Genomic DNA, 27,233 nt, shown 5'->3' on the forward strand with positions numbered 1-27,233 from the left:
AGCGATATGATCCGGAAGTTATAGCGATATGACACGGAAGTTATAGCGATATGACCCGGAAGTTATAGCGATATGATCCGGAAGTTATAGCGATATGACCCGGAAGTTATAGCAATATGACCCGAAAGTTATTGCGGTATGACCCGGAGGTTATAGCACTATGATCCGGAAGTTATAGCGATATGACCCGGAAGTTATAGCACTATGACCCGGAAGGTATAGCGATATGACCCGGAAGTTATAGCAATATGACCCGGAAGTTATAGCGATATGACCCGGAAGTTATAGCGATATGATCCGGAAGTTATAGTGATATGACCCGGAAGTTATAGCACTATGACCCGGAAGGTATAGCGATATGACCCGGAAGTGATCATTTTGATTACCAATTAAATCTCGCACTCTTATTTGGCATGAATGACATTTTCTGCTTCTGTCTGGCAGGCAGCGATGGCGGATCCGGAAACGTCTTATTTTGCCCGATTCACAGCCAAGAAACGCTGAAGTTATTCTGTGAGACTTGTGACATTATGATGTGTCGCCATTGTCTGGTGCTGGAACATAAGGAACACCGGTAGGAATATTGTCTGTCTAGGTAGGCTTCTTCTGAGTGCGGGAGCACCAAGAGAGGGTCAGTGGTGTGTCTATAATGGGTGCGGCGCACACTGGCCCTTGAGTCCTAGGGGGGCCCACACCGCATGCGTTGCACATATTTTTTGATACTTACCCTCCGTAGCGGGAGCGCTGCCGAAATCACCGGAAAAATGGCTTGGCGTGCTCAGACTCCACAACATTGACAGCAGCAGCAGCGATACGAAAAATAACTAGAAAAATGTCCGCCACGCTATATTTCCAGAGATCCGCTCATGTGCTGTAGGGTCTGAGCGCTCTAGAGCTCAGACCCTACTATATTACGCTGCTCCCGCAGAGAGGAGGAGGCCCGGAGGTGGAGGCTATACACTGTCCCAGAGGTGGAGGCTGCCTCCTCCTACTAATTGCCAATACACATGCCCCCAGTATGGTTTAGCCACACCCTAGTCAGTGGTGGTCCGCCGAACTTTCCAAGTGTTTGGAACATGGATCCAAGCCAGGTTGGATCCGGGAATGTCACCATTTACACTGCGGTGCCTACCCGCAATGTAGACGGAGGCGGCGCTTGGAGATGACATCATCTCCAAGCGCCGAGACCGCGATCACCCCCGCTGGGACCGCCGATCGCCGAGCTGGGGGCAGTCCAGCACCAAGGTAAGCTGCTGGGCAGCCCCCGTGGTTTGACCTGTCCAGGTTTGACCAGGGTTTGACCTGTCGCTGACCCGGGTTTTTGCGGCGGTGCAAAAGGGGTATTAGTGGTTTGTGACCCTCATTTCTGAAAATGTGGCTAAATGTTCATTATAATAACAATTACGGTCCTATTCATCATCATTATTATATGTTACAACGAATACGGCTGCCTAATATTCAAGAAACTCCCCAAAAGTTCTCAGAGGTTGCCCGCGAGAACCAATGTCATCTTCCCACTCTTTCCTATGGGAATAATCCTCACGGTCCCTCTGCCACCCCCTCACTATCTGACCAGTGGCTCTGGTCCCACATGTGCAGGCGCCAGAACGTAAAGTAATGCTGAACTAAGTAATAAGTATCCCTGCCATAACTGGTTGGATGCTTAATCATTGGGGGGGATCCGGTCCCTGATGGGGATTAGGCCCATTAATCACCAGATTCTACAAAATAACCTTTCCACTGATATGAATCCTTATTTCAGGTAATGTTTACCATGGGAACAATCCTATGGTATCTGTGAATATGGTGTAAATCTCCCCACATACAACCACCATGTCTGTGTCCGACAGGTTCCGGCGCCTGGACGAAGCGCTGCAGCACCAGCGGGTTCTCCTGGAAAATGTCGTCACACAAGTGGAAGAGAAGAAAATTGTCATCCAAGGGGCTGGGAAACAAATTGAGGACCGGTGAGAGCAGCGCCTTGGTTATGTGAATGAGGCCCTATGTTAGGGGGAGGCTGGTCGCGCTACTTGCGGGTTTAAGGGCGTGATTTCATGTACCAGGAATGTCGGGAGAAACTAACCATTTTCCTACCCACAGGCTCTTCGAGATAAAACACATGCACAGGAAGGTGGAGAACCAGATAAAGATGACGAAGATGGTGATCATCAATGAGCTGAACAAGAGGATGAATTCTCTACTGGAGCAGCTGGAGGTGAGAACACCACAAACCCAGTAACAAGTTGCAGCAGGGCCCCTCAGCAGCACAGAGTATATCAGGAGATGAGTGATGTGTCAGTGAGGACAGGGCTGCATGTGACAGCGACAGTGACATGATGTGAGGAGGGGAATGGAGGCAGCAGGAAGTCACAGACTGAGAGTTATATAGTGGGAGGAGCAGGGTCACCAGCAGCACAGAGTATATCAGGAGATGAGTGCTGTGTCAGTGAGGACAGTGCAGCATGTGACAGGGGCAGTGACATGATGTGAGGAGAATGGGGGCAGCAGGAAGCCACAGACTGAGAGTTATATAGTGGGAGGAGCAGGGTCCCCAGCAGCACAGAGTATATCAGGAGATGAGTGATGTGTCAGTGAGGACAGGGCTGCATGTGACAGGGGCAGTGACATTATGTGAGGAGGGGAATGGAGGCAGAAGGAAGCCACAGACTGAGAGTAATATAGTGGGAGGAGCAGGGTCCCTCAGCAGCACAGAGTATATCAGGAGATGAGTGATGTGTCAGTGAGGACAGGGCTGCATGTGACAGGGGCAGTGACATGATGTGAGGAGGGGAATGGAGGCAGCAGGAAGCCACAGACTGAGAGTAATATAGTGGGAGGAGCAGGGTCCCCAGCAGCACGGAGTATACCAGGAGATGAGAGATGTGTCAGTGAGGACAGGGCTGTATGTGACAGAGGCAGTGACATGATGTAAGGAGGGGAATGGGGGCAGCAGGAAGCCACAGACTGAGGGTTATATAGTGGGAGGAGCAGGGTCCCCAGCAGCACAGAGTATATCAGAAGATGAGGGATGTGTCAGTGAGGACAGGGCTGCATGTGACGGGGCAGTGACATGATGTGAGGAGGGGAATGGGGGCAGCAGGAAGCCACAGACTGAGAGTTATATAGTGGGAGGAGCAGGGTCCCCAGCAGCACAGAGTATATCAGGAGATGAGGGATGTGTCAGTGAGGACAGGGCTGCATGTGACAGGGGCAGTGACATGATGTGAGGAGGGGAATGGAGGCAGCAGGAAGCCACAGACTGAGAGGTATATAGTGAGAGGAGCAGGGTCCCCAGCAGCACAGAGTATATCAGGAGATGAGTGAAGTATCAGTGAGGACAGGGCTGCATGTGACAGGGGCAGTGACATGATGTGAGGAGGGGAATGGAGGCAGCAAGAAGCCACAGACTAAGAGTTATATAGTGGGAGGAGCAGGGTCCCCAGCAGCACAGAGTATATCAGGAGATGAGTGATGTGTCAGTGAGGACAGGGCTGCATGTGACAGGGGCAGTGATGTGAGGAGGGGAATGGGGGCAGCAGGAAGCCACAGACTGAGAGTTATATAGTGAAAGGAGCAGGGTCCCCCAGCAGCATAGAGTATATCAGGAGATTAGGGATGTGTCAGTGAGGACAGGGCTGCATGTGACAGGGGCAGTGACATGATGTGAGGAGGGGAATGGGGGAAGCAGGAAGCCACAGACTGAGAGTTATATAGTGGGAGAAGCAGAGTCCCCAGCAGCACAGAGTATATCAGGAGATGAGAGATGTGTCAGTGAGGACAGGGCTGCATGTGACAGGGGCAGTGACATGATGAGGAGGGGAATGGAGGCAGCAGGAAGCCACAGACTAATAGTTATATAGTGGGAGGAGCAGGCTCCCCAGCAGCACAGAGTATATCAGGAGACGAGTGATGTGTCAGTGAGGACAGGGCTGCATGTGACAGGGGCCGTGACATGATGTGAGGAGGGGAATGGGGGAAGCAGGAAGCCACAGACTGAGAGTTATATAGTGGGAGAAGCAGGGTCCCCAGCAGCACAGAGTATATCAGGAGATGAGAGATGTGTCAGTGAGGACAGGGCTGCATGTGACAGGGGCAGTGACATGATGAGGAGGGGAATGGAGGCAGCAGGAAGCCACAGACTAATAGTTATATAGTGGGAGGAGCAGGCTCCCCAGCAGCACAGAGTATATCAGGAGACGAGTGATGTGTCAGTGAGGACAGGGCTGCATGTGACAGGGGCAGTGACATGATGAGAGGAGGGGAATGGGGACAGCAGGAAGCCACAGACTGAGAGTTATATAGTGGGAGGAGCAGGGTCCCCAGCAGCACAGAGTACATCAGGAGATGAGTGATGTGTCAGTGAGGACAGGGCTGCATGTGACAGGGGCAGTGACATGATGTGAGGAGGGGAATGGGGGCAGCAGGAAGCCACAGACTGAGAGTTATATAGTGGGAGGAGCAGGGTCCCCAGCAGCACAGAGTATATCAGGAGATGAGTGACGTGTCAGTAAGGACAGGGCTGCATGTGACAGGAGCAGTGATATGAAGCCACAGACTGACAGTTATATAGTGGGTGGAATACAGCACAGTACTAGATTATGGGGTCACGGTATAATGTAAAGTTCATATATTTGACCTTTGATCTTTGTGGCACATAGGGAGGACCTACTGTATGTGACCTAAGTCGCCACCGCACAAATTCTTCTTCTCATTTCCCTACAGAAAACCACTAGTGAGAAGCAGCAGAAGTTTGAGCAGCAGCTGCAGTCGGTGCTGGTACTGAACCGGCAGCTGGAGCATGTGCAGAACTTTATCAACTGGGCCATGTACAGCAAGAACAGTGTCCCGTTCCTGTTCAGCAAGGAGCTGGTACGTACCGCGCTCCCCATTCTGGGCCTCAAGTCCCGACATTAGTGAGTCTAGAAATGTTCCTGATCAGTCGTCCCGGTAACAAATACCCAACGCGTTTCATCATTGATGACTTCATCAGGGGGAACACAGGCCAATCACATAATCATACTGTGGGAACCGTGAGCCACAATGCAGCACTCATAGCAGTCGGAGTTACACACAAGCCATTGGGTTTGTGTACTATGGGCCTGATTCAGACCTGTCCGCTAGGCAGCATATATTTGCAGCCCAGTGAAAAGGTATATACGCAACCCCCCCCCCCCCCATCCCGATGAACAACCGCAATGAATTCGGGCCGCACCGAGCGGGTCTTAATGGGCTCCGGTGTATGAAGAAGACCGATGTCCGGTTTATGTATCACTTGCGCCAGAGCGCAGCGAGGGGCCTCATTCCCATTTCCTTTTCTGCACAGATTGTTTACCAAATGCAGCGACTGCTGGATACAAGCTGCGGGGGCGATTTCGGGCGCCCCGTGAAGATGAAGTTCAGTTGGGAACCCTCTTTCTGGACAAAACAAATCTCAAACTTAGGTAAGAGCGTTATACGGAGAATGTTCATGAGGTGCAGCAGATGGTAATAGAATGAATGGGCGACAGTCACTGGTCGACCACAGAATGTCGACATACTGTATGAAAAAGTCAACATGCATAAGGCACCTATTGAATTATAGCGATTGACCTTTGACACTAGCTTAACTCTATATTACCCGTAGAAATAAATCCCACGGACACATCTTATCACTAATAATGACGACACGGACAACAACTGCATAAAAAGGTCACGGGTATTTATTAACTGGTATGACCCCATTAGTAAAGGGATGGCAAGGAAAGCACTTGGAGATCAGCTCCGGTCAATGGGTGTTAATAATGGCGGCGGCTTAAATGCCCCAACTTATAACACGGGCTAAAGGTACAGCCCGCGCTGTGATGATCTCACCACCCCTTCTATGGCATGGCGAGGACACTTCCAGGAGTGGCCAACGTCCCCCCTCAGGGCAGGACTCACCAGCCGTCCTGTCAAAGGGGGGCAATACCGCACAGCGACCACCTGTACCTTAACATGACCGCTGGTCGAGAGCGCCTTCCCGACGATTTTAATTAAAGATTTCGAAAAAGCCAAATTAGGTGATAGCCAACAGGTCAGGTAGCAATTGAGAGAGCAAGGGAGGGAGGGTGGGATTCCAGGACTCAAAGAGGAAGTAGCATCATCTGACTCCCCTTATACACCCCTGTACAAGCTACCGCCCCTTATATACCCCTGTACAAGCTACCGCCCCTTATATACCCCTGTACAAGCTACCGCCCCTTATATACCCCTGTACAAGCTACCGCCCCTTATATACCCCTGTACAAGCTACCGCCCCTTATATACCCCTGTACAAGCTACCGCCCCTTATATACCCCTGTACAAGCTACCGCCCCTTATATACCCCTGTACAAGCTACCGCCCCTTATATACCCCTGTACAAGCTACCGCCCCATAGCTACCTAATTGGCTAATCCACTAAACAACAACTACCTAAGGCTCTTGGGTAATCTACCTAGCAACAAAACTTTATTAAAAAATCACAACATTCACAGGCTCTTAAATTCACTCATGCCTATGCAGCCTTAGCTTGACACAATCAAAAGGTTGACATAGAAAAAGTCAACATCATTTTTTCCACTTTTTTTTGGGTGTCTATGTCGACAAAAGTCAACATGGGCATCATATTAGTGTCCCGCACCCTATGTCAACCTTCGTCCGTGTCAACCGTTTGACTGTGTTGACCCTTGACCGTGTCCACCTAACACAAGTTGATCTCTCTGTGTGTTGACCTTCTCTTTGCTGACCATTAATTCTGTATGTTTCTGCATTTCTGGATCTATTCCCTTTAATAAGGTAGAAATATATTTTGCTTCATTTAAAGCAGCGGTCCCCAAACTCAGTCCTCAAAGCACCTAAAAGTCCATGTTTTAAGGTTATCCATGCTTGAGCACAGGTGAGTTGGGGCCAGATGCACCATGCTTCAAAAAGTGATAAAATGGAGAGTGATAAACAGCCAGCCAATCAGCCCCTAACTGCCATGTTACAGGCTGGGTTAAAAAAAATGACAGATGGGAGCATTTTTGTTTCATTCTGTTGCAAGTGACCTTGGACATGCTAAATGACGTTATATTCGACCATCTTACATACGTCTCTGTTTCTCTCCCCAGGTTGTATACTGTCCGACGCTGCCCAATTACCTGTCGCCGATGTCCCAACATACACACCCATAGATGACGTGCAGTCATCTTACTACCAAGGTCACCTCGCCCCAACCGCCCCCCACCTGGCAGCCATCACTAACCCCCAGAACTTTGTCCCCACTGTCCAGTGCCCCACGCCAGTCTGCTGCACCCACTGCCACACGCTGCCATCCATTACGAAGAGCCAACCGGCCAGCAGCACCGTGAGCCAACATGTCAACTTCACCCATTCCACCACCATCAAGCAGCAGGCGGTGCAGCCCATCCAGTACAGTTCCGTCAAGGAGCCAAAGTGCCCAGCACCCCGACCCTTGAGGGTGATCCAGCCATGGTTATCTAACCCGACGCCCACAGAACACGAGAGCTCATCCTACTGGTCAGAGAACCAGCAGCAGCCGCCACCGCCGAGGGCTCCGGTCCAGCCAACTGTACAAACTGTGGCCCCGATTTGCTCGGTGACGTCTCAGGACTTTAGCCCGGTGCACTCAGCGGTCCCGCTGACTACAGCGACAGCCATACAGGCCCCATCTGTGCAGATGCAGCTGGGCCCCATGCACAGCATAAGTCACATCCAGCAGCAACGCCACCAGACGCAGCCCACGCTGTGCCCAGCTGACACCACCCAGGAGCCGCCCATGCACAGTCTGGATTTGATTAACCAACAGTTTGAGCTGGAGCAGATGCAGAAAGGACTGGAGCTTCTCCTGCAGAGTCAGCCCTCTAATGTCCAGCTGAGCCAGAGCAAGCAGCCGCAGCACGTCCAGCAGACCATAGTCGGCCAGATTAACTACATTGTGAGACAGCCGGCTCCAATGCCGCTGCAGAACCAGGAGGACGCGCCTGCGGTCAGTGTACATGTATAACGGGGTCCTGTGCCCAGTGGGTGCCAGCTGTTGTGTGTAGTATACGTATCGTGTTGGTCAGGGAGAGCAGTACTCCGGTAATGAAGATGTGACAGGGGAAGAGACGTCTAGGACAGGGGTGGGTAGTGACTTCATGTGGGGCCACTTTATAAATGTAATAAATATCTGATGGCCGCACAAACAATTGGCCATTAGACCAGCACCTTTTATGCCATCAAATTGCTCTGCATGCCCCTTTTATGCCATCAATTCCATTACACATGCCCCTTTTATACCATTAGCCTCACCACGAGCCACTTTAATACCATCAGACTGCTCTGCATGCCCCTTTAATGCCATCAATCCCAATCCACATGCCCCTTTTATGCCATTAACCTCCCCATGTGCCACTTTTATGCCAGACTGCTCTGCAATCCCCATTTTATACCATCAGACTGCTCTACATGCCCCTTTTATGCCACTAATCCCAATCCACATGCCTCTTTTATGCCATCAGATCTCACCACATGGCCCTTTTATGCCACCAGACTGCTCTGCGTGCCCTTTTTATATACGGCATGTAGGGAATAGAATGAGTAGAATGCGCAGAGTACACAGCACGGAATGTAGAGAATAGAATGAGTAGAATGTGCAGAGTACACAGCACGGAATGTAGAGAATAGAATGAGTAGAATGTGCAGAGTACACAGCACGGAATGTAGAGAATAGAATGAGTGGAATGTGCGGAGTACACAGCACGGAATGTAGAGAATAGAACGTGCGGTGTACACAGCATGGAATGTAGAGAATAGAATGAGTAGAATGTGCAGAGTACACAGCACGGGATGTAGAGAATACAATGAGTAGAATGCGCAGAGTACACAGCACATAGTGTGGAGAATAGAATGAGCAGAATGTGCAGGGTATACAGCACGGAATGTAGAGAATAGAATGAGTAGAATGCGCAGAGTACACAGCACGGAATGTAGAGAATAGAATGAGTAGAATGCGCATAGTACACAGCATGGCATGTAGAGAATAGAATGAGTGGAATGTGCGGAGTACACAACACGGAATGTAGAGAATAGAATGAGTGGAATGTGTGGTGTACACAGCACGGAATGTAGAGAATAGAATGAGTAGAATGTGCAGAGTACACAGCACGGAATGTAGAGAATAGAATGAGTAGAATGTGCAGAGTACACAGCACGGAATGTAGAGAATAGAATGAGAGGAATGTGCGGAGTACACAGCACGGAATGTAGAGAATAGAACGTGCGGTGTACACAGCATGGAATGTAGAGAATAGAATGAGTAGAATGTGCAGAGTACACAGCACGGGATGTAGAGAATACAATGAGTAGAATGCGCAGAGTACACAGCACATAGTGTGGAGAATAGAATGAGCAGAATGTGCAGGGTATACAGCACGGAATGTAGAGAATAGAATGAGTAGAATGCGCAGAGTACACAGCACGGAATGTAGAGAATAGAATGAGTAGAATGCGCAGAGTACACAGCATGGCATGTAGAGAATAGAATGAGTGGAATGTGCGGAGTACACAACACGGAATGTAGAGAATAGAATGAGTGGAATGTGTGGTGTACACAGCACGGAATGTAGAGAATAGAATGTGCGGTGTACACAGCATGGAATGTAGAGAACAGAATGAGTAGAATGTGCGGAGTACACAGCACGGGATGTAGAGAATAGAATGAGTAGAATGCGCAGAGTACACAGCATGGCATGTAGAGAATAGAATGAGTGGAATGTGCAGAGTACACAGCACGGAATGCAGAGAATAGAATGAGTAGAATGTGCAGAGTACACAGCACGGAGTGTGGAGAATAGAATGAGTAGAATGTGCAGAGTACACAGCACGGCATGTAGAGAATAGAATGAGTAGAATGCGCAGAGTACACAGCATGGCATGTAGAGAATAGAATGAGTGGAATGTGCAGAGTACACAGCACGGAATGCAGAGAATAGAATGAGTAGAATGTGCAGAGTACACAGCACGGAGTGTGGAGAATAGAATGAGTAGAATGTGCAGAGTACACAGCACGGAGTGTGGAGAATAGAATGAGTAGATTGCGCAGAGTACACAGCACAGAATGTACAGAATAGAATGAGTAGAATCTGCAGAGTACACAGCACGGAATGCAGAGAATAGAATGAGTAGAATGTGCAGAGTACACAGCACGGAGTGTGGAGAATAGAATGAGTAGAATGTGCAGAGTACACAGCACGGAATGTAGAGAATAGAATGAGTAGAATGTGCAGAGTACACAGCACAGAATGTACAGAATAGAATGAGTAGAATGTGCAGAGTACACAGCACGGAATGTAGAGAATAGAATGAGTAGAATGTGCAGAGTACACAGCACGGAATGTACAGAATAGAATGAGTAGAATCTGCAGAGTACACAGCACGGAATGTAGAGAATCTTCACCAGGGTTATTTCAGGGTCCAGCCTGGGTCAGCTGCAGTGTGAAAGGCATGACTGGGCAGGAGCACTTTCACATCCCAAAGCCAGGTTGGACCCGGGATCTTGCTCCCATCCCAGGGTATTAGTGCTATGTGAAATGGGTATAAAAGGTTTGCGGATTGGCAGGCACAGGAACACTTGGACATCACGTCATCCCATCACAGTGGGTAATAGCCAGTGCAGGGGGGCAATCTATCTGGGAATATTATTGGAGACATGTACTACATTCATGTTACGAGTTACGGGTCTTGTTAGTGATGACATCACAGTGACCATCCTGCCTATTATCTGATCCTGTAGTTATGTGTGGAACTCGCTTTAAGTAGATCTCATGTTGCTACTACCACAGGTCTGTGATGACCCCATCTCCCCTGGAGGACACACCGTGGACTTGTCCCCCGTCATTACCCACTCTCCGGGAAATCCGCAATCCCAGTCGATAGCAGATGAGATCATTGCCGCGGTGGAGAACGACGCCTGCCGGCGTAACCAGCTCTCTGCAAACCCCGTCAGAAAGGTAACACCAGCACAGAGTTATTAGTTATATAGGTAACAGGACAGTTACTGTGGTGGAGATAATTCTCCTGGGCGCTTCTGCTGTTACAAAGAAGTTCCTTACCCAGGGATAACTATGAGCATCTCCCTGTATAATTTGGGAGGGGGGTGTTCAAAGTGAAATTGCAGTGTACAAATAAAACTGCCTACCATTTGTGGGCTGCATGCAAAAGCAGCCAATATTTACCATGCATAGAAAAAATATAAATGTATTCACTCCCTTTACATGAGGAGTGAATTCAGCCATTCCAACATCTAAAGGTGGGCATACATTAGGGCACTCTGAGAAGTCACCCGCAATCCCGCCTTGGAAATATGTCACATGGAGTCCTGCCTGACTCAGAAGCAAGCAACCTTATGTGGTGTAATATGTACATTATACATCAATATTCCATTAGTTACTGCTGTACCTATAATAACAGACTGGTGCCTGGTGTCTGCCTTACAGCGCTCAGCCTCAGAGAGTTTCTCCAACTCCCCGGATTTGGAGTTATCATCCCCCAGACTGTCCCGCTCAGTGGACCCCCAAATGCAAGCTGTGCCCTGCCAGTTCTTCGAGCAGCCCCAGGACAGATGTTACACTGACGCCGAGGCGGAGAGAATGGCTGGCTATGAGGCGGTGGAAGCAGGTGTTGCTGAGAATATGCACTTAGAATCCACTGATCACCTAGCAACAGGGGGCGCTCTCCTGGGGAATGCAGTATGCAAGGTATGATTTACTGGTACACCAGGGGATACCACACAAACATTGCCAGAGCTCAGGGACACACACTCGCACACACACACACACAGCCTCTCCGGATAGGGGCGAACACATCACTCCTAATCGTGCTCTTCACTAAGATATCAGGGGGAAATGTACTAAGAATGCCGATTACGGGCAAGCCTGGGTACGAACGGGATCGTCTGTCATTGGTCGGAAAATACTAACCGAGAATACGCAGGATTCATATTTTCTGATGTCAATCGTATTTGGCTGCCGATTTTCCCCAGCAGCCAAATACGGACGAGGCTGAATCATCCCATGGATCAGTCAGATCCGTGTGATGCTCCTATGTGTAAAAATAATAAAATGAAATAAATAATGTAAAAAATAACAGTGTGGGGTCCCCCCTTCCCCATGCCCCCACGAGCATAACCATCCCCGGGCTCATTGAGTAGGGGTTCCCTGTATTCAAGAAACCAGCCCCGGGCTCTTGGACCAGTCCTGGTGACAAAAATATGATGTAAAAGTTACAGTGTAGATTAATGAGGAACATAGATTTCTATGTAGTCAGACAATAGCAGATTATGGAACCCTGATTTGGGGTTCTGCCCCACACCTCTATGTTAGAGCTTACAGCAGGTCATATACGTAATATGGTCATTGCTATCACATGTACATCTATGGTATTTACACACTAGGTGATGTTCCCTTACTGGGCCAGTGGGGAATCAGAGCATGTTACTATCTCTGCAAAGGGCCCCAGTCATTGTACAATAGGGAATAGGCCCCTATGTGCTGTATATAGAGGCAGCACACCGCGGCCTGGTCTCTCCACATCCCCCTGTACAGGCCCCAGTCGTTGTACAATAGGGAATAGGCCCCTATGTGCTGTATATAGAGGCAGCACACCTCAGCCTGGTCTCTCCACATCTCCCTGTACAGGCCCCAGTCATTGTACAATAGGGAATAGGCCCCTATGTACTGTATATAGAGGCAGCACACCTCAGCCTGGTCTCTCCACATCCCCCTGTACAGGCCCCAGTCGTTGTACAATAGGGAATAGGCCCCTATGTGCTGTATATAGAGGCAGCACACCTCAGCCTGGTCTCTCACATCCCCCTGTACAGGCCCCAGTCGTTGTACAATAGGGAATAGGCCCCTATGTACTGTATATAGAGGCAGCACACCGCGGCCTGGTCTCTCCACATCCCCCTGTACAGGCCCCAGTCGTTGTACAATAGGGAATAGGCCCCTATGTACTGTATATAGAGGCAGCACACCGGGGCCTGGTCTCTCCACATCCCCCTGTACAGGCCCCAGTCGTTGTACAATAGGGAATAGGCCCCTATGTGCTGTATATAGAGGCAGCACACCTCAGCCTGGTCTCTCACATCCCCCTGTACAGGCCCCAGTCGTTGTACAATAGGGAATAGACCCCTATGTACTGTATATAGAGGCAGCACACCGGGGCCTGGTCTCTCACATCCCCCTGTACAGGCCCCAGTCGTTGTACAATAGGGAATAGGCCCCTATGTGCTGTATATAGGGGCAGCACACCTCAGCCTGGTCTCTCACATCCCCCTGTACAGGCTCCAGTCGTTGTACAATAGGGAATAGGCCCCTATGTGCTGTATATAGAGGCAGCACACCTCAGCCTGGTCTCTCACATCCCCCTGTACAGGCCCCAGTCGTTGTACAATAGGGAATAGGCCCCTATGTACTGTATATAGAGGCAGCACACCTCAGCCTGGTCTCTCACATCCCCCTGTACAGGCCCCAGTCGTTGTACAATAGGGAATAGGCCCCTATGTACTGTATATAGAGGCAGCACACCGGGGCCTGGTCTCTCACATCCCCCTGTACAGGCCCCAGTCGTTGTACAATAGGGAATAGGCCCCTATGTGCTGTATATAGAGGCAGCACACCGCGGCCTGGTCTCTCCACATCCCCCTGTACAGGCCCCAGTCGTTGTACAATAGGGAATAGGCCCCTATGTGCTGTATATAGAGGCAGCACACCTCAGCCTGGTCTCTCACATCCCCCTGTACAGGCCCCAGTCGTAGTACAATAGGGAATAGGCCCCTATGTACTGTATATAGAGGCAGCACACCTCAGCCTGGTCTCTCACATCCCCCTGTACAGGCCCCAGTCGTTGTACAATAGGGAATAGGCCCCTATGTGCTGTATATAGGGGCAGCACACCTCAGCCTGGTCTCTCACATCCCCCTGTACAGGCTCCAGTCGTTGTACAATAGGGAATAGGCCCCTATGTGCTGTATATAGAGGCAGCACACCTCAGCCTGGTCTCTCACATCCCCCTGTACAGGCCCCAGTCGTTGTACAATAGGGAATAGGCCCCTATGTGCTGTATATAGAGGCAGCACACCTCAGCCTGGTCTCTCACATCCCCCTGTACAGGCCCCAGTCGTTGTACAATAGGGAATAGGCCCCTATGTGCTGTATACAGAGGCAGCACACCTCAGCCTGGTCTCTCCATATCCCCCTGTACAGGCCCCAGTCGTTGTACAATAGGGAATAGGCCCCTATGTGCTGTATATAGAGGCAGCACACCTCAGCCTGGTCTCTCCACATCCCCCTGTACAGGCCCCAGTCGTTGTACAATAGGGAATAGGCCCCTATGTGCTGTATATAGAGGCAGCACACCGGGGCCTGGTCTCTCACATCCCCCTGTACAGGCCCCAGTCGTTGTACAATAGGGAATAGGCCCCTATGTGCTGTATATAGAGGCAGCACACCTCAGCCTGGTCTCTCCACATCCCCCTGTACAGGCTCCAGTCGTTGTACAATAGGGAATAGGCCCCTATGTGCTGTATATAGAGGCAGCACACCTCAGCCTGGTCTCTCCACATCCCCCTGTACAGGCCCCAGTCATTGTACAATAAGGAATAGGCCCCTATGTGCTGTATATAGAGGCAGCACCTCAGCCTGGTCTCTCACATCCCCCTGTACAGGCCCCAGTCGTTGTACAATAGGGAATAGGCCCCTATGTACTGTATATAGAGGCAGCACACCTCAGCCTGGTCTCTCACATCCCCCTGTACAGGCCCCAGTCGTTGTACAATAGGGAATAGGCCCCTATGTGCTGTATACAGAGGCAGCACACCTCAGCCTGGTCTCTCCACATCCCCCTGTACAGGCCCTAGTCGTACAATAGGGAATAGGCCCCTATGTACTGTATATAGAGGCAGCACACCTCAGCCTGGTCTCTCCACATCCCCCTGTACAGGCCTCAGTCATGTACAATAGGGAATAGTCCCCTATGTGCTGTATATAGAGGCAGCACACCTCAGCCTGGTCTCTCACATCCCCCTGTACAGGCCCCAGTCGTTGTACAATAGGGAATAGGCCCCTATGTGCTGTATACAGAGGCAGCACACCTCAGCCTGGTCTCTCCACATCCCCCTGTACAGGCCCTAGTCGTACAATAGGGAATAGGCCCCTATGTACTGTATATAGAGGCAGCACACCTCAGCCTGGTCTCTCCACATCCCCCTGTACAGGCCTCAGTCATGTACAATAGGGAATAGGCCCCTATGTACTGTATATAGAGGCAGCACACCTCAGCCTGGTCTCTCCACATCCCCCTGTACAGGCCCCAGTCGTTGTACAATAGGGAATAGGCCCCTATGTACTGTATATAGAGGCAGCACACCGGGGCCTGGTCTCTCACATCCCCCTGTACAGGCCCCAGTCGTTGTACAATAGGGAATAGGCCCCTATGTACTGTATATAGAGGCAGCACACCTCAGCCTGGTCTCTCACATCCCCCTGTACAGGCCCCAGTCGTTGTACAATAGGGAATAGGCCCCTATGTACTGTATATAGAGGCAGCACACCGGGGCCTGGTCTCTCACATCCCCCTGTACAGGCCCCAGTCGTTGTACAATAGGGAATAGGCCCCTATGTGCTGTATATAGAGGCAGCACACCTCAGCCTGGTCTCTCACATCCCCCTGTACAGGCCCCAGTCGTTGTACAATAGGGAATAGGCCCCTATGTGCTGTATATAGAGGCAGCACCTCAGCCTGGTCTCTCCACATCCCCCTGTACAGGCCCCAGTCGTTGTACAATAGGGAATAGGCCCCTATGTGCTGTATACAGAGGCAGCACACCTCAGCCTGGTCTCTCCACATCCCCCTGTACAGGCCCCAGTCGTTGTACAATAGGGAATAGGCCCCTATGTGCTGTATATAGAGGCAGCACACCTCAGCCTGGTCTCTCCACATCCCCCTGTACAGGCCCCAGTCGTTGTACAATAGGGAATAGGCCCCTATGTACTGTATATAGAGTACATAGGGGCCTGGTCTCTCCACATCCCCCTGTACAGGCCCCAGTCGTTGTACAATAGGGAATAGGCCCCTATGTACTGTATATAGAGGCAGCACACCTCAGCCTGGTCTCTCCACATCCCCCTATACAGGCCCCAGTCGTTGTACAATAGGGAATAGGCCCCTATGTGCTGTATATAGAGGCAGCACACCTCAGCCTGGTCTCTCCACATCCCCCTGTACATCCTGTTGTTTAATCTTCACTCCCCCAGATAGAGAATGAGGGTTTCAGCTGCAGCGCGCAGCAGGTGGACAGCACTTTGGGAAAGGACAGCAGGAACCCGCTGAGTGACATCGTTCTGCCCCTGGAGATGTTCGAGGAGCCGATCAATCTGTCCATTAAGAAATGTTTCCCGCGCGACTCATCGTCTGCACCCCGGAGGGACATCGCCCCCCTGCCTCCTGTCATCAAGGAGATAAAGAACGAAACTGGTAACTACACCCTGCTGTAATACTCTTCTCACCCCACACAGGTGTACCTCACCCCACACAGGTGTACCTCATTCCACACAGGTGTACTTCACCTCCACACAGGAGTACCTTACCCCACACGCGTACCTCATCCCACACAGGTGTACTTCACCTCCACACAGGAGTACCTTACCCCACACGTGTACCTCATCCCACACAGGTGTACTTCACCTCCACACAGGTGTGCCTCACCACACGCAGGTGTGCCTGGGACTGTACAGATCACCTCCGGTACACTGATGGGCTGCACAGGTCACCTCGGGTACACTGAGGAGCTGCGCGGGTCACCTCCGGTACACTGATGAGCTGTACAGGTCACCGCCGGTACACTGATTAGCTGCACAGGTCACCTCCGGTACTCTGAGGAGCTGCGCGGGTCACCTCCGGTACACTGATGAGCTGTACAGGTCACCGCCGGTACACTGATGAGCTGCACGGGTCACCTCCGGTACACTGATGGGCTGTACAGGTCACCTCCGGTATACAGATGAGCTGCGCGGGTCACCTCCGGTACACTGATGAGCTGCACGGGTCACCTCCGGTACACTGATGAGCTGTACAGGTCACCGCCGGTACACTGATGGGCTGTACAGGTCACCTCCGGTACACTGATGGGCTGCACGGGTCACCGCCGGTACACTGATGGGCTGCACGGGTCACCTCCGGTACACTGATGAGCTGCGCGGGTCACCTCCGGTACACTGATGAGCTGCGCGGGCCACCTCCGGTACACTGATGAGCTGCGCGGGTCACCTCGGGTACACTGATGAGCTGCGCGGGTCACCTCCGGTACACTGATGTGCTGCGCGGGTCACCTCCGGTACACTGATGTGCTGCGCGGGTCACCTCCGGTACACTGATGTGCTGCGCGGGTCACCTCCGGTACACTGATGTGCTGCGCGGGTCACCTCCGGTACACTGATGAGCTGCGCGGGTCACCTCCGGTACACTGATGAGCTGCGCGGGTCACCTCCGGTACACTGATGAGCTGCGCGGGTCACCTCCGGTACACTGATGAGCTGCGCGGGTCACCTCCGGTACACTGATGGGCTGTACAGGTCACCTCCGGTACACTGATGAGCTGCGCGGGTCACCTCCGGTACACTGATGAGCTGCGCGGGTCACCTCCGGTACACTAATGAGCTGCGCGGGTCACCTCCGGTACACTGATGAGCTGCGCGGGTCACCTCCGGTACACTGATGGGCTGTACAGGTCACCTCCGGTACACTGATGGGCTGTACAGGTCACCGCCGGTACACTGATGGGCTGTACAGGTCCGCCGGTACACTGATGGGCTGCACGGGTCACCTCCGGTACACTGATGAGCTGCGCGGGCCACCTCCGGTACACTGATGTGCTGCGCGGGTCACCTCCGGTACACTGATGTGCTGCGCGGGTCACCTCCGGTACACTGATGTGCTGCGCGGGTCACCTCCGGTACACTGATGTGCTGCGCGGGTCACCTCCGGTACACTGATGTGCTGCGCGGGTCACCTCCGGTACACTGATGAGCTGCGCAGGTCACCTCCGGTACACTGATGAGCTGCACAGGTCACCTCCGGTACACTGATGAGCTGCGCGGGTCACCTCCGGTACACTGATGAGCTGCACAGGTCACCTCCGGTACACTGATGAGCTGCGCGGGTCACCTCCGGTACACTGATGAGCTGCGCGGGTCACCTCCGGTACACTGATGAGCTGTACAGGTCACCGCCGGTACACTGATGAGCTGTAAGTTACTGTAAGTGACCACACTGATGTCACTCTGACATTTCTTCTAGAGCCAGACACTCGCTTCCAGCAACATTATCCCGAGGAGACGAAGAGCCAGGCAAACACCAGCAGGTCAGTATCTTCTGTTATACTGTATGTAACACCTAGCCCTCTGCAACAGGAGAATACCCCCCCCACACACACACGGAGAGAACATACGGACTCCACATTTATTGGGTTGTAGTCAGGATCTGTCCTCAGTAATACTGTGAGGAAGTAATAATAACCGCTACGCCAACCAAAGTAATGCTTCACGTTTCCGGCTTTGTACAGAAAGAGGTTTTTGCAGATGTCTAATTTCTTGAATTAAATGAGTGGGGTTGTTAAAGGGTTAAGGGTATCATCTGTCATTTCTCCACCTGCCGTCGTCATTGGCCAGAGGTGCCAACTGCAGGCTGCCCAATTTGTAGTCACAGGTGATGGTGATAGCACAATGGGGCGCCGCTAGGTGAAAGAATGTTTTAAGGGTAATGGATATAGAACTGGCCAGGGATCAATACTGAGGCCCAGGTGGGATATCGCACCCTCAACTTCAAGGAAAACCTTGAGATTAGGGACGAGGACACGCACCTGGCCCGTGGTTGCTGTTTCTGATTAGGAACTCCTAAAACCTTGTACAGAGTTCATTGTAATCTGAATCAAACACCACTTTTTCTATGCAATGTTGTGTGACCAGTCAGATGTGACTTTCCCTCAGTTGCCGTGTACACTCTGCCAGTTATTTGGGGTCACACTGCGCACACATTTGCCCAATTCCCTCCACCATTCTCCTGGTTTTGTGACCCAGCAGAGATGCTATAGGGGCTGATTCAATAACATATGCAGTCCACAGAGCACCAAGCGTTTTGTGCGAGTGCTTTGATTGTATAAGTGAATAAACAAATCAAAGGCAGACAACCGAAGATGGGGCAATAAGACTTTTAGGTACTTATGTAGTATCTGGACGCCCGATTATCGCATCGCATCCGACCAAATCGCATGCGATGCGATGGACCCGATTTTCCATAGGATTCTATGGGAAAAAGGGTCCTTTTCATTTCCCCACTATCCAACTACCCATGGAGTTGGATATAAACCAGTGGCGAGCGTAGCGAGCCACCGAGCCCGAAGCGTGGCGAGCACAGCGAGCCCCGCGAGGGGACGCGGATTCGTTAAAAAGTATTCCGCATCCCCTCGCGGGGCTCGCTGCGCTCGCCACAGGTTTATATCCAACTCCATGCGTAGTTGGATAGTGGGGAAATGAAAAGGACCCTTTTTCCCATAGAATCCTATGTTAAAATGGACTCAGTCCATTTTAACATTAAATCCTATGGAAAAATCGGGTCCATCGCATCGCGTCGCATGTGATGTGATGCGATGGACCCGATTTTTTAATCGGGCGTCCAGATACTACATAAGTACCGACTTTTAATTATTGTCAATAATTAGAAGTATAAAAGGCCCCAATGTCAAAATACATTGGTGTTATTGATGATATTTAGGTGATAGGAACCTTTGCCTCAGAAATAGTTGTCACAAACCTTTATGTAATTGTTCAGAATAAAGTTGACTACAGATAAGTGCTGGGGACACCATGAGACCGAGAGGTCTTCCACGCCTGACGCCCACAATGGCCGATACTAGAGTATATTGTCTTTTGTCTAGGCCGGAACCCAAAGAAACTAAAATCCCATATGTTCGTCTGGAACGACTGAAGATCTGCCCCCCGGATTTTGGAGAGCTCCCCGTCTTTAAGGTGCAGCCTCAGAAAAAAGATGAAGATGGATCTCTACGGTTACTTATTAAGTATGGAGCCAGATCCAAAAGTATGTCCATAAAGGTAGGTCCAGGGGCAGTTCTGTCCTATTGCTGAAGGCCTTATGGGTCTCTAAAGGGGATGTACATACAAAGAAGGACAACTAACATGGCACAGAGAAGGGAAACGGGTGACATGATAGAAGCTACACAAGGGGAACATTCCACAAAGGAAGAGAAGTACTAGAACATGAGGACATGCACTGAAACTGGAGGGAGGTAGGTTCCAGGCAAATTTAAGGAAAAACTACTTGTTAGAAAGGGTAGAGGATAAGTGGAATACCCTCCCATCAGGGGTGGTATAGAATGAGCCAGAAGAGCAATTTAAGGGCTTAGCTCCACCTTAGGTGTCTGGTGAAATCATGCACCTGATTTCAAGTAAGCACAAGACTCTCAACCAATGCATTAGTTGGGGTGTTGGTCAAGGACTATGATTGAAAGGGTGGGGAATATCCACCAGTGGACTATTAAATCATTGATACTTCTATGATAGGATAAGATTTCAAAAATGTCTGTCTACAATCCCCTATAGTTTCTGGACCATCTAAAGGTCTTCCCACTTTTCTTTTGAAGAATAAAACCTTCGTTTCATGTACTGAGTAATCTAATCTTGACTTCAGTGTCCTTAATCCTGCAAGATGCGGTGACATCACATAATTGTCTGGAAATTGGGCTTATAGGTAAATATAAATACAATATTTCTTGATGTTCTAGGTTAATCCAGACAGCCTGTGCTCGTCCGCTCAATCCACAGATGTTCCAACACAGTCCACATCACCGTACAGATCCGACCCTCTACCGCAGGATTCAGGTCATCCGTTGCCAGCTGTTCCAGGACCTCCACCGCACCCTTTTCCACGGATACACTCCTACACTGGGGGATCCCAAGAGATCAGACACATTTTGGAGCCTGGGTGCCTGGCTGAACAGACCCAAGAATGTAAGATGAACTCGGGGCTGCCCCTGGTGAAGAAGTCTGATGACCCCAACCACATTGAGAATGAGGATTTTTGTGCCGTGTGCCTCAACGGAGGAGAGATGCTCTGCTGTGACAAATGTCCCAAGGTCTTCCACCTGTCCTGTCATGTGCCGACACTGCTCAGCTTCCCAGGGTATGGCGGCAAATGCCTGAGTCCATCTCATTCAGGTTCTATGGGGGCCTCAGACACAGGGACAGCTGTACCATTAGGCAGCTTCAGGCAGCTGCGTAGAGGCTCCAGAATCTGGGGCACTGGCACAATAGTCCACACAGACCCCGTGGGGGGGATTGGAGGTGCTGGATATCATATGGATGCTGCGCTGGGGGTCTGTGGGGGCAATTGCTGGGACTAGACTGGGACCTGCAGACAACTTGTCTGTGTCCCTTGCCATTGAAGATATACCTCCAAAAATGGCCGCCGCCTCACAGGAGACAATTAACAAGTGTGCTAGATGAGGCGGTCATTTTGGGAGGAATATTTCCAATGGGACGGGGTGAAGACAAGTTATCTGCAGGTCCCGGGCTACCGATAGCCTAGAAAAACCCCAGCGCCTGATCGGAGTAGGATACTTATAGTGGGAGCCAGCAGGGGAAGCATCCTTGATGAACTTAATGAAAACGGCAGGTGTGGAACTTCTAAGATGCCACCTCCACACGTTCACCTGAGCTTCTGGAAAGTGGTTATTGGTAGTGGTGGGAGCTGATATCTTTCCTGAGGTCCTGAAATATCTCACCCCGGCCCTGCCCAGACAGATTCATTTATTCCTTCATATACAGTAGTAAACTGCACAACGGCCTATGTGGGCACTTCATCATCACTGGGTGGGAAACTTAGTGACCACTCACAAACATCTGCAGTGTACATAAATAATACAGGCAAAGCAGGGGGGGCAAATGTTAATAAAAAAATGGGGTACTCTGTAGATGTGAGGTATGGTAATACTTATAGATGTATTGGGGTACTTGGTAAACATTAATAGACAGAGAACAGGAGAAGGGCTCTGGTGGCACTGACACTCCTCTGTGTATGTGTGTGGCACTGACACTCCTCTGTGTAGGTGTGTGGCACTGACACTCCTCTGTGTAGGTGTGTGGCACTGACACTCCTCTGTGTAGGTGTGTGGCACTGACACTCCACTGTGTAGGTGTGTGGCACTGACACTCCTCTGTGTAGGTGTGTGGCACTGACACTCCTCTGTGTAGGTGTGTGGCACTGACACTCCTCTGTGTACGTGTGTGGCACTGACACTCCTCTGTGTAGGTGTGTGGCACTGACACTCCTCTGTGTACGTGTGTGGCACTGACACTCCTCTGTGTAGGTGTGTGGCACTGACACTCCTCTGTGTAGGTGTGTGGCACTGACACTCCTCTGTGTAAGTGTGTGGCACTGGCCCTCACAGTCACATTAAGTACCGCTATGCTGAGAGGAGACCTCAGGGTAGAACTACTGCCACCTGTTGGCTGGATATGGGTCTGCAGCACCACTGACATAACCAGGCAATACTCTACTTCTGGTCTTGTTGGTAAAGTGGAATCTGATGTAGGAGTATTCTTGTGTATTCCTTGTAGTGGCGAATGGGTGTGTACACTGTGCCGCGATCTGAACAAGCCAGAGGTGGAATATGACTGCGATAATACCCGCTACAGCAGGGAAAATAAGATTGAAGAGGGGATGTTGCCTCACCTCAATGCCTATGACCAGAGGGTAAGTAACATAGATACACTGCGATTTGTACACTGTAAGGTCATTATTATGTAGAAATGTACAACAGGATACACATAGGCCACAGTGTCCAGACTGCTCTTCTATAATGATAGCGCCAGACTAGCCCTATGGCAAGGGACCTGGAAAAGACCCCGGAACGCCAGGGGGTGCCTGTCCGGGGGATGCCTGTGATAGCTTTCACCAGGGACATGAAGGGGAGATTACAGCCTTCCCGTGTTGTCCGGACCGTACCAGTTTTTGCTACATGCCGGGGCCATACAGAGAGACTTTATTCTCCCCCTCCTCCTCTTTTTGGTGACAGCTGTCACAGTCAGCCCCCCTGGACTGGACACCCCCGGACAGGACACCAGTGGACAGGAAACAACAAGCTCCGGAATGCAGAGTTTGAAGTCCGGTCCGGCATTCCGGGTCTTCTCCCGGTCTGGTTTTTACCCATACGCCCCTGACACTCCCATAACATGCCCACTGAACAGACCATTTCTGCGTGTACTACCAGCCCCCTGCCAGGAACACCCACCACTTTTACGAAACATTTCTGTTAAAGTGTTTCCCGTTTGAAACAGCACCTTCTCATCACCTGTGTGTGCCCCACGCACCTCCTCGTCACCTGTGTGTGCCCCACGCACCTCCTCGTCACCTGTGTGTGCCCCACGCACCTCCTCGTCACCTGTGTGTGCCCCACGCACCTCCTCATCACCTGTGTGTGCCCCACGCACCTCCTCGTCACCTGTGTGTGCCCCACGCACCTCCTCATCACCTGTGTGTGCCCCACGCACCTCCTCATCACCTGTGTGTGCCCCACGCACATTCTCATCACCTGTGTGTGCCCCACGCACCTCCTCATCACCTGTGTGTGCCCCACGCACCTCCTTATCACCTGTGTGTGCCCCACGCACCTCCTCATCACCTGTGTGTGCCCCACGCACCTCCTCGTCACCTGTGTGTGCCCCGCGCACCTCCTCATCATGTGTGTGTGCCCCACGCACCTCCTCATCACCTGTGTGTGCCCCACGCACCTCCTCGTAACCTGTGTGTGCCCCACGCACCTCCTCATCACCTGTGTGTGCCCCACGCACCTCCTCATCACCTGTGTGTGCCCCACGCACCTCCTCATCACCTGTGTGTGCCCCACGCACCTCCTCATCACCTGTGTGTGCCCCACGCACCTCCTCGTCACCTGTGTGTGCCCCACGCACCTCCTCATCACCTGTGTGTGCCCCACGCACCTCCTCGTCACCTGTCTGTGCCCCACGCACCTCCTCGTCACCTGTGTGTGCCCCACGCACCTCCTCGTCACCTGTGTGTGCCCCACGCACCTCCTCGTCACCTGTGTGTGCCCCACGCACCTCCTCGTCACCTTGTGTGCCCCACGCACCTCCTCGTCACCTGTGTGTGCCCCACGCACCTCCTCATCACCTGTGTGTGCCCCACGCACATTCTCATCACCTGTGTGTGCCCCACGCACCTCCTCATCACCTGTGTGTGCCCCACGCACCTCCTCATCACCTGTGTGTGCCCCGCGCACCTCCTCATCACCTGTGTGTGCCCCACGCACCTCCTCGTCACCTGTGTGTGCCCCGCGCACCTCCTCATCATGTGTGTGCCCCACGCACCTCCTCATCACCTGTGTGTGCCCCACGCACCTCCTCGTAACCTGTGTGTGCCCCACGCACCTCCTCATCACCTGTGTGTGCCCCACGCACCTCCTCATCACCTGTGTGTGCCCCACGCACCTCCTCATCACCTGTGTGTGCCCCACGCACCTCCTCATCACCTGTGTGTGCCCCACGCACCTCCTCGTCACCTGTGTGTGCCCCACGCACCTCCTCATCACCTGTGTGTGCCCCACGCACCTCCTCGTCACCTGTCTGTGCCCCACGCACCTCCTCGTCACCTGTCTGTGCCTCACGCACCTCCTCGTCACCTGTCTGTGCCTCACGCACCTCCTCGTCACCTGTCTGTGCCTCACGCACCTCCTCGTCACCTGTCTGTGCCCCACGCACCTCCTCGTCACCTGTCTGTGCCCCACGCACCTCCTCGTCACCTGTCTGTGCCCCACGCACCTCCTCGTCACCTGTGTGTGCCCCACACACCTCCTCATCACCTTGCGTGTGCCCCACGCACCTCCTCGTCACCTTCTGTGCCTCACGCACCTCCTCGTCACCTGTCTGTGCCTCACGCACCTCCTCGTCACCTGTCTGTGCCCAGTGTGTGTGCCCAGTTATACTGGAGACATAGGTCACAGGTGTGGAACTAACAGTGAATTATTTCCTCCTGTAGAAGTGTGAGAAGCTGGTGCTGTCCCTGTACTGTAACAGCCTGAGTGTCCCCTTCCAGGAGCCGGTCAGCCCCATGGTAAGTACAGCTTGTTTTAGCTGCCATTACATTGCTGGCGCAGTGACAACAGCGGGGCCATTATACCCTCCCGCGGAGTGATAGATTACTCTGACAATCTACACATAAAAGGCAAACTAGCGGTAACCTTTTCTATTCTAGACACTGACGTTTCAAAGGAGCAGCCGATAATGAGTTTCCATGTCATGCATGAAATGTGAATGACTCCAGCCAGTCATTGATGTAGATGGAAGTGTCTATCACCCGTGGCAGATAATTAACCTCCCTAATATAGACTAGCGCAGGCGGCTGATTCATTACTGGGGACAGAGTGTAGCTGAGATACAGTGCAGGGCTGTGGCAGTGTACAGATGTACAGCACACGCCAGGTATCGGCCCATATTTATTTATTTATTAACAGTTTCTTCTATAGCGCACACATATTCCGCAGCGCTTTACAGAGTATAGTTGAACATTCACATCAGTCCCTGCCCCAGTGGAGCTTACAGTCTATATTCCCTACCACATGTACACGCACACACAGACATTGTAGGGTAATTTTTGTTGGGAGCCAATTAACCTACCTGTATATTTTTGGATTGTGGGAGGAAACCGGAGTACCCGGAGTAAACCCACGCAAGCACGGGGAGAATATACAAATTCCGCACAGTTAGAGCCATGGTGGGAATCAAACCCATGACCTCAGTGCTGTGAGGCAGTAATGTAACCATTACACCATCCATACTATATATAACACATGATGGGGATAGAACCCATGACCTCAGTGCTGTGAGGCAGTAATGCTATAACCATTACACCGTCCGTACTGCCCCGTATATATATAACACATGGTGGGGATAGAACCCATGACCTCAGCGCTGTGCGGCAGTAATATAACCATTACACCGTCCGTACTGCCCCGTATATATAACACATGGTGGGGATAGAACCCATGACCTCAGTGCTGTGAGGCGGTAATGCTAACCATTACACCATCCATACTGCCCCGTATATATAACACATGATGGGGATAGAACCCATGACCTCAGTGCTGTGAGGCAGTAATGTAACCATTACACCATCCGTACTGCCCCGTATATATAACACATGGTGGGGATAGAACCCATGACCTCAGTGCTGTGAGGCAGTAATGCTAACCATTACACCATCCGTACTGCCCCGTATATATAACACATGGTGGGGATAGAACCCATGACCTCAGTGCTGTGAGGCAGTAATGCTAACCATTACACCGTCCGTACTGCCCCGTATATATAACACATGGTGGGGATAGAACCCATGACCTCAGTGCTGTGAGGCAGTAATGCTAACCATTACACCATCCGTACTGCCCCGTATATATAACACATGATGGGGATAGAACCCATGACCTCAGTGCTGTGAGGCAGTAATGTAACCATTACACCATCCGTACTGCCCCGTATATATAACACATGGTGGGGATAGAACCCATGACCTCAGTGCTGTGAGGCAGTAATGCTAACCATTACACCATCCGTACTGCCCCGTATATATAACACATGGTGGGGATAGAACCCATGACCTCAGTGCTGTGAGGCAGTAATGTAACCATTACACCATCCATACTGCCCCGTATATATAACACATGGTGGGGATAGAACCCATGACCTCAGTGCTGTGAGGCAGTAATGCTATAACCATTACACCGTCCGTACTGCCCCGTATATATAACACATGGTGGGGATAGAACCCATGACCTCAGCACTGTGAGGCAGTAATGTAACCATTACACCATCCATACTGCCCTGTATATATAACACATGGTGGGGATAGAACCCATGACCTCAGTGCTGTGAGGCAGTAATATAACCATTACACCATCCGTACTGCCCTGTATATATAACACATGGTGGGGATAGAACCCATGACCTCAGTGCTGTGAGGCAGTAATATAACCATTACACCATCCATACTGCCCTGTATATATAACACATGGTGGGGATAGAACCCATGACCTCAGTGCTGTGAGGCAGTAATGTAACCATTACACCATCCGTACTGCCCCGTATATATAACACATGGTGGGGATA

At 51.4% G+C, this 27,233-nt stretch overlaps 1 protein-coding gene across 5 annotated transcripts in view; it reads left to right on the forward strand.

The window, feature by feature from the left end:
* TRIM66 (tripartite motif containing 66) overlaps positions 1–27,233 on the forward strand; it is an 81,558-nt gene that overhangs the window by 35,970 nt on the left and 18,355 nt on the right. For 4 of the 5 annotated variants that reach the window (XM_083164636.1, XM_083164637.1, XM_083164639.1 and 1 more), the window contains exons 4-17: positions 445–574; positions 1,851–1,967; positions 2,101–2,215; positions 4,723–4,869; positions 5,324–5,441; positions 7,110–7,987; positions 10,824–10,991; positions 11,478–11,738; positions 16,296–16,515; positions 18,337–18,400; positions 19,973–20,147; positions 20,837–21,234; positions 22,671–22,806; positions 25,108–25,182. In XM_083164636.1, the coding sequence (XP_083020762.1) occupies positions 445–574; positions 1,851–1,967; positions 2,101–2,215; positions 4,723–4,869; positions 5,324–5,441; positions 7,110–7,987; positions 10,824–10,991; positions 11,478–11,738; positions 16,296–16,515; positions 18,337–18,400; positions 19,973–20,147; positions 20,837–21,234; positions 22,671–22,806; positions 25,108–25,182 (3,002 nt within the window). The remainder of the gene's footprint in view (positions 1–444; positions 575–1,850; positions 1,968–2,100; positions 2,216–4,722; positions 4,870–5,323; positions 5,442–7,109; positions 7,988–10,823; positions 10,992–11,477; positions 11,739–16,295; positions 16,516–18,336; positions 18,401–19,972; positions 20,148–20,836; positions 21,235–22,670; positions 22,807–25,107; positions 25,183–27,233) is intronic. The other variant, XM_083164640.1, reaches the window with a different exon arrangement.

The sequence above is a fragment of the Crinia signifera genome, chromosome 11 (assembly GCF_055691185.1).
Source record: "Crinia signifera chromosome 11, ASM5569118v1, whole genome shotgun sequence".
Classification (NCBI taxonomy): Eukaryota; Metazoa; Chordata; class Amphibia; order Anura; family Myobatrachidae; genus Crinia; species Crinia signifera.